Source organism: Haliaeetus leucocephalus, unplaced genomic scaffold (genome assembly GCF_000737465.1).
Source record: "Haliaeetus leucocephalus isolate CR32 unplaced genomic scaffold, Haliaeetus_leucocephalus-4.0 Scaffold636, whole genome shotgun sequence".
In the NCBI taxonomy this organism is placed as follows: Eukaryota; Metazoa; Chordata; class Aves; order Accipitriformes; family Accipitridae; genus Haliaeetus; species Haliaeetus leucocephalus.
This window is the reverse complement of record NW_010973072.1, coordinates 2,192,129-2,206,850: the sequence shown is the minus strand read 5'-3', so window position 1 is coordinate 2,206,850 and position 14,722 is coordinate 2,192,129. Positions and strand designations below refer to the sequence as shown.

Genomic DNA, 14,722 nt, shown 5'->3' with positions numbered 1-14,722 from the left:
AGGTGACTTCTCTCCAAATGAAGTAATTTTCCATTGGAGCTTTTTATTTTTTTTTTTTTTTTTTTAGAGCAGGCAGAAAGAAGGGCAATGTCTGGGCACGAGGAACTCCTGAAGTTAGCTCTATCAGTGTTTTTTACCTTAGGTGTACCAAAAATCTTTCCACAGACCAACAGGCAATTTCATGTCTATGTGCTAAGAATGGTATTCTAAATGGAGCTGGAAAAGATGGTAGCAGTGGGAAAGGAAAAATAAACCAAAGCTCTTCGAATTGCAATTTCTGAACACTCGCTGTATTTTTGCAGTGACACATGCTAAACTTGGAGAAGGAACATCAAAACTACTTATCTTGCCTCTGAAGTACATGCAATACAACAACAACAAAGTTGAATGTTTTTTCAAACTTTGAAATGAAATACCAAGTAGTCTTTATAAAACATTCTGCACTAAAATATTCCTTTGGGGGCTACACTTAGAAAAACTTAAGAGTATGACAGAAAGAAAGTAATGCTGAAAAAGTCTCAAACCATATGCTACCCATCAGGAAAAGTGACACACATTATAAAGGTAACTAAGGATACAATCAGTCTTTCAGCTAGGCCAGAGCATGATTCCGAATGTATCAAGCATCAACACCACCGACAAACGAATTTATCGCCATCTAAGCAGTAAATATTTAAGACACATGGAATGCAGTTTTGCAAAAGTGAACGAGCTAAAGTCAGAACAGGGGAACATTCCAGTGTGCCATTTTACACTTATGCAGCCATCCAGCAGACTAAAGATTGCAAGACTAAGCCTGCAATGCATGCAGAAGTCCCTCTGCATTACACAATAATGACATTCCGAACGGAAATAAATGAAGCCCCTGCAGTGCTATTTTGTCAGCTTTTGAAAGTAAATAACTTCGCTTCTGACAGGAGAGAGACATTTTTTTCCTCCTCCTGCCATAGAGCATTAATTGAGCTATGCAGCCATGTAACATCCCAGAGATAGGACTAATACATGACAAGGAAAAAAAAAAAAGCTTAAGAAAGGAGGGGACACCCATTGAATATATGGGCTGTCTGACTTCTTTTCACCCCCAAATTTTCACTCTAGCTCTGTTCTGACAAGTTCTTATTCTCTGGGAGAACTTTTAACAGGTTTTTTGTCTCCCTCTGTAATGCTTACTGAAACTTATTTCAAACAAACACTTTAAATTCACACTGTCTTGTGAAAGATGGTGCCGTTATGAAAACATAAGCTTATAGTTTAAAACTCCTTATCACTCCTTGATTGTGAAGAAAGTTTCATGCGCACGATGAATACCTGTAATTAACTATTTAATTTATAGAAGGCTTACTGGCCACAGTAGAGATAATGAAGATAGCTATAAAAGAAGAGGCTATGAGAAGCAAAAACAAAGAAGCAGTCTTCAAAATTAAATAATAATAATAACAACAACAACAATAATAATAAATGTTAGTGCAAGTCAGTAAGGAGTTGAGGCAAGGCGTGTCATAAGTATATACACACCTCACGAATATATACGAGATGATACTATTAAATCTATGCACAGTTACAAAAAAGGCATATTCAAGATGTTACAAATAGGAAGACCAACAATTTTTGGTGTGTTTTGATATAAAGGGTCAAAAGGTAAATTTAAAAAATGGTCTAAGACGAAAGCATTTGCATTCTTATTCATGAGCATCTGAACGTCTTTACTATTTCAATTCCAAAGTACCACACGCTTTCTTTCCGTATCTGAGGAGAAAAAAAAAAAAAATCAGTGACTCACTGAACAAAAAATAATCCACTGAATGCTTCAGTTCTTACTACAGTATCTAATTTTGATTCTGCATGTGTTCAACACAACGAGAAAGAGCAGGATCAAAACACAGTGAGATCTCTCCACAGCTGGAGCCTGCTATAGTGCAAAAGACCAAAGGCCCAACTACAACTAGTCAGGATACTATAGACATTAGATATGCTATTTTCTCTAATTAAATTCACTGGGCTGCTGCACTGACAGTGTAGGAGGGGAAGCAAAATGTAAAAGAAGTCAATGGCGCTACACTAGGCAACTCAGAGGTAAATGAGCAATGCTAGCAAAGAAATGACAGGAGTTCCTCAGGAGAGCTCTTGTACTACACATCACACTTTAAAACTGATAAATCAATTGCACATACACCTTTAAAAGGCAGGAAAGCTTAAAGGATTCTTAGATGGTGTTGACTTCTCCTTTCCACTAACATTATTCTAACTCTATAAAGCAAGGTGATAAATTCTAGTGTCACAATTTCACCACTTTCATTTATATGACTTACTAAATACTTCAAAAATATTTTAAACAGAATTAATATTAACATAACGATAGTATTTATTACCAGTTCAGAAATACACACATTGAAAAACAAAAAAAAACTTCATAGTTTAGCATTGCATGGCTACTGGTCCAAAAATCTAAACAAACTGAACGAAATATCTGCTAGTTGCCCTGAGAAAAAACCCCGCTTACATAACCACCACACACTTTCCTTAGCATAAAACACCACACCAGAAAAGAGCCATCCATATACATATTTAGCAAATCTAAATGAATAGTGATAATTTAGAAATAGTTCACAACAGAAAATCCAGCCATCACTTTTCAGCTGAAGTGTTTTAAAATGTTCAAAGAGCCCAGTTATAAAAACAATGATTCTTAGCCAAAAATATTCACCTGCTTCTGCCACATGGAAGCTCCTTTGCAACTGCTCTTGTATCCCAAAGCAGCAAATAACCTTCTTAACTGATTCTGGTTGGTTGGGGGTGTGTGCGTGTTTGGGGTTGTTTGGTGGGTTTTTGGTTTGTTGTTTTTTTGTGTGTTGGGGAGGGGTGGTGGTGGTTGTTCTAGTATTTAGAGAGGGGAGTACTTAACTAAAGGACCTCCTCTCGCTGTTGTGAGGAGAGACTGACCTTGTTTGACAACATTGTAGTTAAATGCCCCAAACTAGCTCTTATTCAGAATGAATAGTGCTATAGCACTTGATCTCTAAGCCACTTCTCATTAGTCTCTGGAAAACAACAAAACAGCTCTTGGGAGACAAAAGGTATGTAAACATGTAAATTTGTCTTGAATCAGAGGTGAAGTCTCAAATACCAGCTTCAAAGTTTATTGGTGAATACCAAATGGTCTTATTTACCCTACTTAGGATAAACAGCACATCAAGACATCATCCCTTACTTCTGCATTAACAGTACTTCTGGATGCAACAATTACACTCCCACCTTTTGAGGTCTGTTTCATTCACACACTAAAATTCCCTAAGAGGGCCACATTGCCCCCTTAGGTGCAAAAGCATCCACATGATACTGTTTGTAGCGTGGTAATTCCTTTTCTTGTTTTAACAGTCTACTATAATTTATCTGACAAAGTACAGTTTTTCACTCTACACATATGAATAAACAAGCACTATGTTTCTCTTGGGGCACTGAAGCTGGTTAAATGAATCAGAAAACCCTGAAAAGATTGCCTACCCTCAGTCCATCAGCTACTGGACAATTATTCAAGGCCCAGCTGTAAGAAAAACAGATGGTGAGTGAGCATTAGTAACGTGGACTTCTTTTCACTCATGCAGTCATAAGCAGAGGTTGTATGTTCTCACATGAAAATTGCCATGAAATAGCAGACTGAGGAACAAAATTGTGCAGAGACTCCAATTTGTAAGCTAACAGATGCTTAAAATTTTCATGAGCTAAAGTCAGATTAACTGATTTTACAGGAGAGCCACAGAGTAAGTTCTATAAATGGACTAGGTAAAGAAAGGCAGTGTTCTCATGATAGGTTTAAAACAGTGTCATCATAGAACACCAGTTATTGAATTCAACTAACACACCCGATGCTTTGAGGACTTACTAAGGCATAAAATGCAAAAGTCACGTACTTAGAACTGTAACTGCAATGGTGGCATTCAGCAATTGATGTGCTTGTGCTCTATAAAAAAGGTAAACTCTATCCAGGAATTGATCGTCCATTTTAGTTCTTTACACAATTTTAGCACAACGATAATCTGTTCTAATCCTTATTCCATTATTGACACTATTGACTACACCAATTGAAAATGCTACAAAATAAATCAACGTTGAATTAAGCCATGAAGAAAGAATGTGATAAAAAGTCTTTCAGACTCCTATAAATCATCAGATCCAGAAGCATGACATAAGTAACCGAGTGGGGAATTCAGCTTTTCTCCATAGTCATAATGCTTAAGGCCCAAATAAAATTACACTAATTTACCATGTAAGCACTAATGGAATAGCTGGGGTAGAGATGGAGGGTTTGTTGGTTTTTGCTTTGTTTTCATGGTGGATTCTTTTCATCATTGATACAAGAGCTGTACCGTGAACTACTCTCTTGTTAAAGACAGAAAAGGTTGATATTGAAGTTTCAGTTCAATTGTTTTCGATCTGTGAATGTCCACTATGAGCAATTGCTCCATTTAAGAGGAATTACCCTTTGTACAAACCACTTCACTATTTAAAACAAAGCACATCTATCATCATTAAACAGAAAAAAAAAATTACCAATTTTAAAATAATGACAGCAGTACTGTACACTATGATATGGAATATTATGTGATGTTTCAAAACAACAGTTGACTTTGTTACTTTACTCAGAAAATACCAACTAAATAACCCTAGGTCCAGGCAAATCTATATCATAGGGAAATACCAGGTAAGAACTAAGCCTCCCTTAATATCCGCTAAATCCCAATTTACAGGCAGTCAAAAATTTTGCTGCAAAAATTACTTCATGCTAGCATTTGATGTAAGCTTGTGGTCAGAAATTATTTCTTGCATTGATGTGTCTTATTAAGGAGGAGAAGAGAAAATAGATGTATTTAGCTGTTTCTAACACCATAAAATATTACCAAACGATAGGGTGCACTACGAATCCAAGTTCCCTTTTCCTGTATCTTTAAATATTGACACTAGGTAAAATTCTAACCCAAATGAATCTACACTTTTCCCAATTGTCCCTATCTTTATAATGACGCAGTAAAAACTTCCAAATCAAAACCATCTATCCTCCTTCTGTTCATTGCTGCCACTGATAAAGTCATTTTGGCTTTAAAGTTGTTTGAAAACTCTTTCTGGATTTCTAAAGTTAGAAGCATCTTAGTAAGAGAACATCCAAATAATTTCAGACCATTTCAAACAGCTTAACTAACTTGGAAGCATCCTTCAGTTATTATTGGCTTTTTCAAGTGAATGTCTTATTGACAGTTAATCTATAACGTGAACTAGGCCTCTGTACTTTATTTATTTTCAACTTTATTTTCAACAGTTAAGCTTTAAATGTTTTTAGGTAAAGCATCCTGGATGCACGAACCATTTAAAAAAAAAATTCAGTTCCTCACTTAGCTCTTCAAACATTATATATGTGCGTAATCTGGAAGATATCAGAGCAAATACTTAAGTTTCTAACACTGGACAAAGTACTAAAGCACTTCTGTGGGTACACTGTGGAAAACAATTTATCCATTTATACTAACAAACTGACCAAGCGTGTTAGCTTAGCAAATAAATAACGACCAATTTTAAATGGCTACTAAAACACAGATTTTTTCCCAAATGATTAATACAGCTCCACAGAAAACCACCATCCTCATGGCTACATAAATATTTATTGACAGGAAGACTGGTTTGCCCATCTTGAGAAGAATGTATTGCCTTTTATAGTCTTTCAGGAAAGACATATAAAAACTTACATGTGACAGAATACTAGCATATTTAGCAAATATACACAGAAATGGAGAATAATTTTTTCATAGATTTTAAATAGATAGTAAAGTTTAACAACTGAGAGCTCAGTTGTAATACAGATGTCTGAATTCATTTTAATTGAGGTGCAAGTGAGCAGACACATCTAAAGTGCAATTTTTAGAGAAAAAATACTCAATAGGTTCACATAACATCTATATACTGCTGGTTACAGGGTCCATAGGCAGGGGGGAATCACTAGTTATTAAGTTCCCAGATAAAGCTTTTAGGTTACTGGTATTTAAGATCACCAGACAACTTTATAGAGTGAGAAAAACATTTACAGTTTCACTGAAATAGTGATATTTGCACTAGGCATATAAAACAGGTATTTTTGTAGCTTTGCTAGAAATTATCAGATATGGGAAAAATAGAAAAATAAAAAAACAAGTAGGCTGTCATGGTAAAACTTTATTAATGTTTTTCAAAAATACAAACCACTTCTTATCCTTTCCTATTTAAACCAGAACCATGTTACGTTAGCTTTGTAGGTAATGTCACCACAGAACTATCTTTCTGCCTGAATAATTTTGAGATAAAGTAACATTGTTTCTAAAGAAATACTTAACCAAATACATAAAATAATAAATCATATCTGAAATAAGATAATTATCTGATTCTCTAGGAATCCAGAGTAACTAAAATGCCAACCAGCAATCAAAAGAAGCAACAAGCACAGAATTTTGAACCTGCCACAATTATCATCAGGAATTCAGATGACTTTTTAACTTATATATAATTGTGATCAATAGAGGCAGAATGATTCTGAACTGCCAATAGGATTAACCAGATGAGAAAGCCAACACTTAAAAAAAAAAAGTAGATACTTTCAGTGTGGCAGTTAATCCACTTAAAGAGTTAAAAATTATCCGCTAGATATAGCACTTTGTAAAGTGCATTACCAATCACTTCTCATCTTTCTCTCAAATGGAATAGATGGAATTGAATTCACTATTTTAAAGTAATCATTATGGTTGCACAGTTTCTTAAACCTTAAAGCAGTGCCATACTATAGATGTGTTTGCATAATGATACTGCAATAGCTCACACAGGAAGGTTATTATAGCACCTAACCTCATCTTTACGTTATCCTTTATCAGCTCCTTGTGTGGCCATGTTGACCTCTCACCTTAATTCACATTTTTCCTTTCAAAAGCTGGATCTTTAACATACAAATTGTTGTTTGGCAAACTCAAAGGAACAAATCCAGCAAAATGCAGGAGTACATTTTGTATACAACCAGTAAGTGCACAAGTCACACTGGATCATTAAAGCTGATCTATAAATGTCATTTCCAAAATGTATCCAGAATACAGAACTACTAAGAACATACATTATAGTTGTGACATGCAATTTCTTTTAATATTAAATACATCTTATTTATCTGATGCAAATTTTAATTGCAGACATATGAATCCCTCCCACATACATGTATAATCTAGGGCGTATACAAGAATCTTTTATTATGCACTCCCATGCTGTAAGTCAGAAACGGTTTATACTACAATACTGAAGAAAAAAAAAGCTACAGAAGGGTTTATATCCTGCAAATACTTGAGTTCTGTTCTTTCAGCAAATAGAAAATGAATATTCTGAAATAAAAATAAGCTTTAAATCTATTTTGTTTAATCTTTAGAAACAAAAAGAAATACTGTAAAACATCTTTCAGGCATTTGTAAATACAGAAATAAAGTTAGAGGCTGTTTCATGGAAGTCAATATGCATATAAACTATTGTAGTGGAAGTTGGTAGAAATGCCCCTATTTGTTACAGTAGGCACAAGAATTTTTTCCCTGAAGTTTCAGCAGAAAGTAACAGAATAAACAGGATTAATCATTTTTGCATAATAACATATTTCTGTCTTGGCTCTGCATACTTACTAGATGACTCTCTATAATGGTGGATTTGGTTATAAAATAAAGAAGTAAAATACAATGATGATTCCAAAATACTAGTTTAAAAAAATAATGTGTTATTATCCAGTTATTTATTTCATGTTATAACAGAGAAAGGGTACCAAATAGTAAATAATTTGAGGAGGGAGAGGGGTGGAAATACTTAAAAACCCCTAGAAGCAAAATTTATATGAAATGAATTTAAAAAAAAAAATCTTAAAAATGGACAAAAAATTGGTATCATTTGCTGGTATCAGAACATTGTTTTTAAAACCCATTCCAATACACTTCAGTGGTAGAAGTATTAATTCTGCACAGATATAGCTTTATAAATATTTTTTTCTTTTTCCTTTTTGGTGAACTAAAAAACAGCTTGATTTTAATCAGCAGCATGTTTCAACACAGACTTAAAATTCCTGGCTTCAAAAAAGGCTTAAACAAAATTGCCATTGGGCACATTTACATTAGAAGTATAATTTATGCCTGCAAGTGAATAAAGAGCAGTCCTTTATGGCTGAAACTCTGTTACAGTATCCACGAGAAATGCAGTCAAAGTACTCTGTTAAATATCTATAAACAGCATCAATAAAGACATTGCAAAAAGGCTTGATGCTCTGTTAAAACATATTTTCTACTCACTCTCACCCTTCTTAAGTGCAGGCACAACAGTCACTCCACACAGTGGGAGACGTTTATACAGTCTATTCACACAAAAAATATCTACGAGATTACAAATCCCCCAAACGATGCTGACAAAGCAGGCACTATAGGAAAAGAAAAAGTTAAGCAAACTTACCTGCTGTAAGTACATAAAAGTCAAGGCACAGGAGAGCTGGGGACACATGCCCACATTCGGCAGTGCCACGCAGGTTGCACCCGTAAGGGGATGCTGCATGGTGTTGCTCTGAAGTCTACGTAGAACAAGTGAGGGGGCTTGCATGCAAGCACGTTTGCCCTATCTTGTCACTACGGGTTTTTCCTTTTGATTATTTAAGAAACCGTATTTCTTGAATGCCTTTTTTTCCCCAGCACTAGATCCCTACATTCATCAGCTAAGGCAACTTGGTAGATTTAAACTACGAATTTTTAACAGAGAGGAAAAAAAGAAGACACAGCCTGCAGCCTATTGATGAGCAAATGGAACTTCCTCAATGACAGAGAGAGCTGAAGCTTGTCTCACAACAGTAGCTGCTGACTAGTCGAGAGAGAGAGATTGACTCAGTGAGGCTCAGTCGGCTGGTGCTGATGCTGCACAGCTTCTCATTTGTCAAATGGGTCCTAGGGCAGGGTCTTTACCACTTACCAAAATTCAAATACTGCATTTTAAAAATCCCTAGAGAGGATAGGGAAGGAGAGAAAGTGAGCACGCTGCATCACAGGCATCCATGAGATCTGGGCAATTAGTGTCATTGCCCAGCTGGGACTGAATGCCTGTTATGATTCTGCACGCACACATACACACTCACACACGCACTTTTTTTTCCCCCTCCCAGGACTCACACCTGACATAAAAAGGGCTTTCCCCTTCTAAGAACAAAAGTATGAAGCACAAAGTGGGGAAGGGAAAGAATCTTGGCTAGTCAAGAGGATTCCAGCAAATATCCAGTGCTATCAATAAATGAGCTTTTAAAAAATACAAATTAATTTTATATCTACGTTTCATTCACCATCTAGCTTCCCAGAGAAGCCTATAAAAGCATTACAGTGAAACTGTGAAATATCTGTGTTGCCACTGCAGCAGAAACACTAGGAATGAAATAAAATTCTGTGGCACACTGTGTCTACTTTACTGGGGGGAGGGGAGCAGGCTTGGATAAAGACTGTATCTTAAAATTGGTCTAAACCCCATCTCATCTAAAATTACAAATTTAGTTGACAGCTAGTCAATCTATTATAAAGGACTGCCCTATTAGGTTACATGGAAAATATTATATTTGCAATTTTCAGAATTTAAGGTTTACTTTTTACTTTGAGAGTGATACCCCAAATCAGTATTCCACTCTTGCAGGCTTTTTCCTCCCCCCCCCCCCCCTTTATTTTATGGAGTAATAATTATTCATTAGTAGATCTAGTTAGTCTTTATGTAATAAAGTAGGATGTGACCTGCAAATCAAATAATTTATATTGCAGCTTGTCCTTGAGGTCCTATATTACAGGTCTCTTTTTTTCTTAGATACAACTCAAGTATAACAGAAGATACTACTATTTTTAATTAGAGTTTGACAAATGAATTAAATATTAATTCTTCAGGAAAGAAGGTTAAACCTCAAAGCACCACCTGAGGTTTTGAGGGGATTCCTTTTAAAAAGACTCTGTAGAAGATTTTAAAATTACCTATTTTATAGGATATCTAACTCCCACAAAAACACATCTTAGATCAAGAGTTTAACATTAACAACAATAAATAACCCACATACAAGATAAGTCTATTTCATCAAAAGCATAACTGGGTTGATATTATCTACCCTTAAAAACAAATAATAGTCCCCGCTTAACTGGAAACAGATACAAAACACGTCATTGCAACTCAGGCGCTGTATTAAAAAAAAAAATATTCTTTTCCATTTTACATGTGCGCACACATACCTGCACCCACACAAGCTTCAGAGACTGATTTAGATCCACTAAGTCTTCTTCATGCAAAACCCGAAAATTTTCCAGCAGAATCAGTTATTACATAATTTTCTTTCTCAAAAGCAGTCAGTGCAACGAAACCTATGTATTTAGAACTCGGCAGTCAACACCAAAACAATCATGCACAAACTTACAATACAGGGATTGGTTTTGGCTTAGGAAGCATCCATGCTTTTGCAGTTTATCATGGACTGATCTACTAGAACAGCCCAGATACAGAACAGCACAGATTACCACCAAAAGAAAAAAAAAACCAAGAAAAAACCAACCAAACAAAACCCAACCAAACAAAACCCAAACCACCAACAAAAAAACCCCACATGCCACAGAGCAAGAGAGAGCAATGAGGAGGAGAAATGAACCTTCTCTATGCCCTTTCTCCTTTTTTCATTCTTTCTCCCTGCCTTAAGCAGTCTCCTGTTCTGACAGGAGTATGTCATGCTTTTCTTCATTCTTTTTTTTTTCTAGCACAGAAAGGTTGTTATTCTGCAAATGCCCTAAGCTGATAGAATTTTCCCTTCAGCTCATTTTCATATGAAATACCATAAATAATACATGGTACTTTAATAAGACCTTATCAGAATGTTTAATGAAAAACAAATACGTTATGTAAGGAGGCAAATAACCAACTCGTTCCACATTATGTCAAAACCAAAGGCAGCATGCTTCCTAGCCAAACAGTTTGGAACTATGTAAGTCTATCCAATTTCCCAAAGTGAAGTTCTGGAACACAGTGATGGTCAAGCAAAGTTTCTTCTGTCTGTTGCACTATTTTACAGCTAAAAGGACATCCATAAAACAGATTAAACTCTTAAAAGCAGTGTGTTGAACAATTACTTCAAAAGAATTTAGTAGTGTAAATGTAGCAAATATTAATTGTAAAAGTAAATTTCTCATTTGTCTTTTATCCTTAATTTTCACATGTTTTGAAGTAAGAAAAATATGACCCACAAATACTATAAATTCCCTACACTCATATGCTCATATTATTAAGACAAGAACATCAATGTTTTAACTACCCAAATCATCTATACACAGAGAAACAATAAACATACATAATTCAGTAGTGTAAGAGACCTAAAAGACACAGAGTTCTTCAGCCTGATATACACTACTTCAATAGATGCAGGGGAAAGCCATTACCAATTTTCATCCCTTCCAAAGATAACTTGTCATTATGTCTAAAAAGAAAAAAGTAACAAAATGCATTTTATTTTTATAAAAATAAAATCAATGTTTCTTCTTTAAAGCCATTTCCTTGTTTATACACACTCTTCTACCAAACCCAACCCATTAATCACGACCACATTCCAAGTTATGGCTATATATACAGCAAGTACCACCACAAATTTGCCAAAAGTACATGAATGACTGTACACAGTCTGACCTTCTCTCCTCATGTGCAGTGACAGTATCACTGTAACTGCTATGCAATTTCACAAAACAGCATATGCCCCATCAATATCTGATCTGCAAATTATTAACAACTTGATTTTTCCCTTATTCTACAAAAATCAATGTGTGCAATTGCGAAGCCCACTTTATCTACAGCATATGACATCTTCCAGTTGCCTCAGTGCTGCTCTTTTGGGTCAGTAACTGAACTCAGTTATCCCACACTCGGTTGCTGATATTATCAATTAACAACTACAAACCTTTTTCAGAGCAAAAGGAGGCTGCCAATCTACACAACCCAAATCAGCCTCTGTGGGAATTCAATTAGAAATGTAGAAATAAAAAGTTCTTCCACAGTGATAATGGATCCATCTGAGGCGCAACACCTACTACACCACTGTGAGAGGCAACGCTCCCTTTTCCAACCCGATTGGACTGTCAGTGTCACAGTATATATAGCACAGGCAGAGAACTTGCAGGTATGCACCCTCTCCCCAAATCCAAAGAGACTGCCATTTAAAAAAAAAACAACAGCAAAGTGTTGATCAATCTTGAATATGCAAATAAAAACATGAAATCAAAGAACATCAGAAACAAAGCAAAAAGAACCAACAGCATTTCTCACACAGCTGACGTACAAATACAAAACCACTCTTTAATTTACAATGCATTTGTTTATTTAGTATAACACATTCAATTTAAAATCATCCACTCAATTTGTTGTGATCTGGTAGTCAAATTCTACTTCTCAAAACTCAAGTTCAAATTTCACATTTGCAAATATTCAACCTAAAACTTAACCTTTAGAATTATCACAGCAGACTGCCTAATCAGTCAAACATTTTCCATCAAGTAAGAAAAGATCTGAAAGAGATCACCTGCAAGACCACACACCATTTTACACCTCAAACTTGTCTCAGTAGTTCCCTACACTAACAAGTTTACACATATAGAAGGTATATGGTATTAGAAAGATTGTATGCCTCCAGATGTCAAGCATTTAAAAAAAAATCAGAACCGCATATTAAGTTATTCATGTGAAGAATGTATTTTCTTCTCGACCTTATAAAATAGTTGATGTGGTATAAAAATAATTCAGGCAAGTGATAGAAAAGCTAATAGAAGTGCAGTCCTTTCTCTAAACACTCCTTTTCTAACACCACATGAAAAAATAGCTCCCAGGACTTCAAATCAGGAAAAGCAGCATATTATGAGCTTATGACAAATTAGCAGCAATCATTAATATCTTTGCCTTTTTTCCACATAGTGTTCCATTTTCTTATATATGTGTGTTACAGTGTTTAAAAATAAACTCGGGAAATATCACATATTTTTAAAATAATTTATTTTGTCAAAAAGACTAAATAAAAGGTTTTCCCTCTATTCTTTACAATTAATGGGTGACAACTCATCCTTCCAGTGATATTTTCTTGTCATGAAAATCCCTATTTCTAATTTAAGGTTTCTGTTAAGATTGCTCTTTTTTACTAGGTCTTTGCACAAAGATCGAGACATTACAGAGGCTTGTGCTTACCTCAGGCAAGTAAGAATCGCTAATTTTCTGTTTCTATTAAGCTCCGTGTTACATCCATTGACTTCTCCAGTATTTCATAGTCAACGTCTACAAAGACTCAGTAGTCCAGTTAACCTCTTCAGCACTACTTAATACATATTTCGTAAGCATTCAACATTAACCGTCTAGATTTTTCACAACATAAGAAGCCAAGAGCCCTTATTCCCACTGCGTTCAGGGTGGGGAAAGTAACTAAATAAATGAAAACATTCAGCCCTTCGAGGGTTAGAGACAGTTCCAAACAGATGTATCTTCCTTTACGGGTCTTCTTCTCCTGGCCTACAGTACCTAGCCACCCTCTGGAAAGCACAGGGGGGGTTGCGGGGAGAAGGGTGGGAAGAAGCCAGGCCTAACAACCCGATCCCGATTCTGTTTCGTGCGAGTTTACACCGGTGCGTTTCTTCGGAAACCACCCGATTCCCTTGCGACTTTTCAGCGCAGAAAGCGAGGCTCGCAGCCCAGCTGGGGAGCGCCCTCGCCCCCGCTGCCGGCCGAGCCCGGTCCCCGCGGGCGGGTTCTCCCGCCGGGCGGTGCCGGTACAGCTGTACCGGGAACTCCATCTAGTGGAGACGCACGTTATAGCAGCCGCCGCTTCCGCCCCGTCCTCCAGCACAGCCAGCCGGCCCCGGGCTTGCAGCGGGCAACTGAAGCTGCCACGCAATTTGACTAGTAAACAAAGGGCAGAAACAAGTGTTTTAGCAGGACACTCGTGTCTCAAAAACACATGCCCACGCCGAACCACGGCAGCGCGCTGAAGGCGCAGGATGAGGTTCCAAAGCACCTTCAGTTACTTTGGGATCGCCATCGCCCTTGCTCTCTGCCGTCTACGTGTTCCCATCCACTTCTCATGCTAGCATTGGCACAAATGACTCCGTTGCCGGGCAATTGGACAGGCGGTATGGCTGGTAACTGAAGTGGCAAAAGCTTTCGGGAAGTACTTGTCACCCGCTGGCACAGGCATCATTGCCAGACCAAAGAAGGGGCTGCGCTAGGCAGAGCAGGAAGCAAGGAGTGCAGTAGCCCTGATTTAAGAAAGTTTACGATGACATCCAATTACCTTTTTTTTTGGGGGGGGGGGGGGGCGGGGGGATAGCAGGGAAAGAAGCTTTATCTAAACCGTTGCCTTCAGACTACAGACTCAAGAAGCAGGGAAACAGTCAGAACCAAGGTGAAACAGAAATCGGTGCACCAAAATCTTTTGTCAATCCCACTTCCACCTCACCTAGCACGAAGGTAGTACGGACACTTCAGCGTTTCATTTTCAGAAGCACAGCGTGCTCTCACCCACCATGCAGTACTGTCACAACACCAAATAAACTTTTTCAGACATATACAGATATTCTTTAAACCTGACACGCTGGTACAAACCTGCTTCACAAAAGAACCACTTTGACAGAAGTGTCCAGCTATAATAACTACCATTTAGGTTATTCTTACT

At 36.8% G+C, this 14,722-nt stretch overlaps 1 protein-coding gene across 2 annotated transcripts in view; it reads right to left on the bottom strand.

The window, feature by feature from the left end:
• The window catches only part of RBFOX1 (RNA binding protein, fox-1 homolog (C. elegans) 1), a 293,981-nt gene extending 285,359 nt beyond the window's left edge, over nucleotides 1-8,622 (bottom strand). The window contains exon 1 of one of the 2 annotated variants that reach the window (XM_010578434.1): nucleotides 8,479-8,622. In XM_010578434.1, the coding sequence (XP_010576736.1) occupies nucleotides 8,479-8,622 (144 nt within the window). The remainder of the gene's footprint in view (nucleotides 1-8,478) is intronic. The other variant, XM_010578433.1, reaches the window with a different exon arrangement.
• Between the last annotated feature and the right edge of the window lie 6,100 nt (nucleotides 8,623-14,722).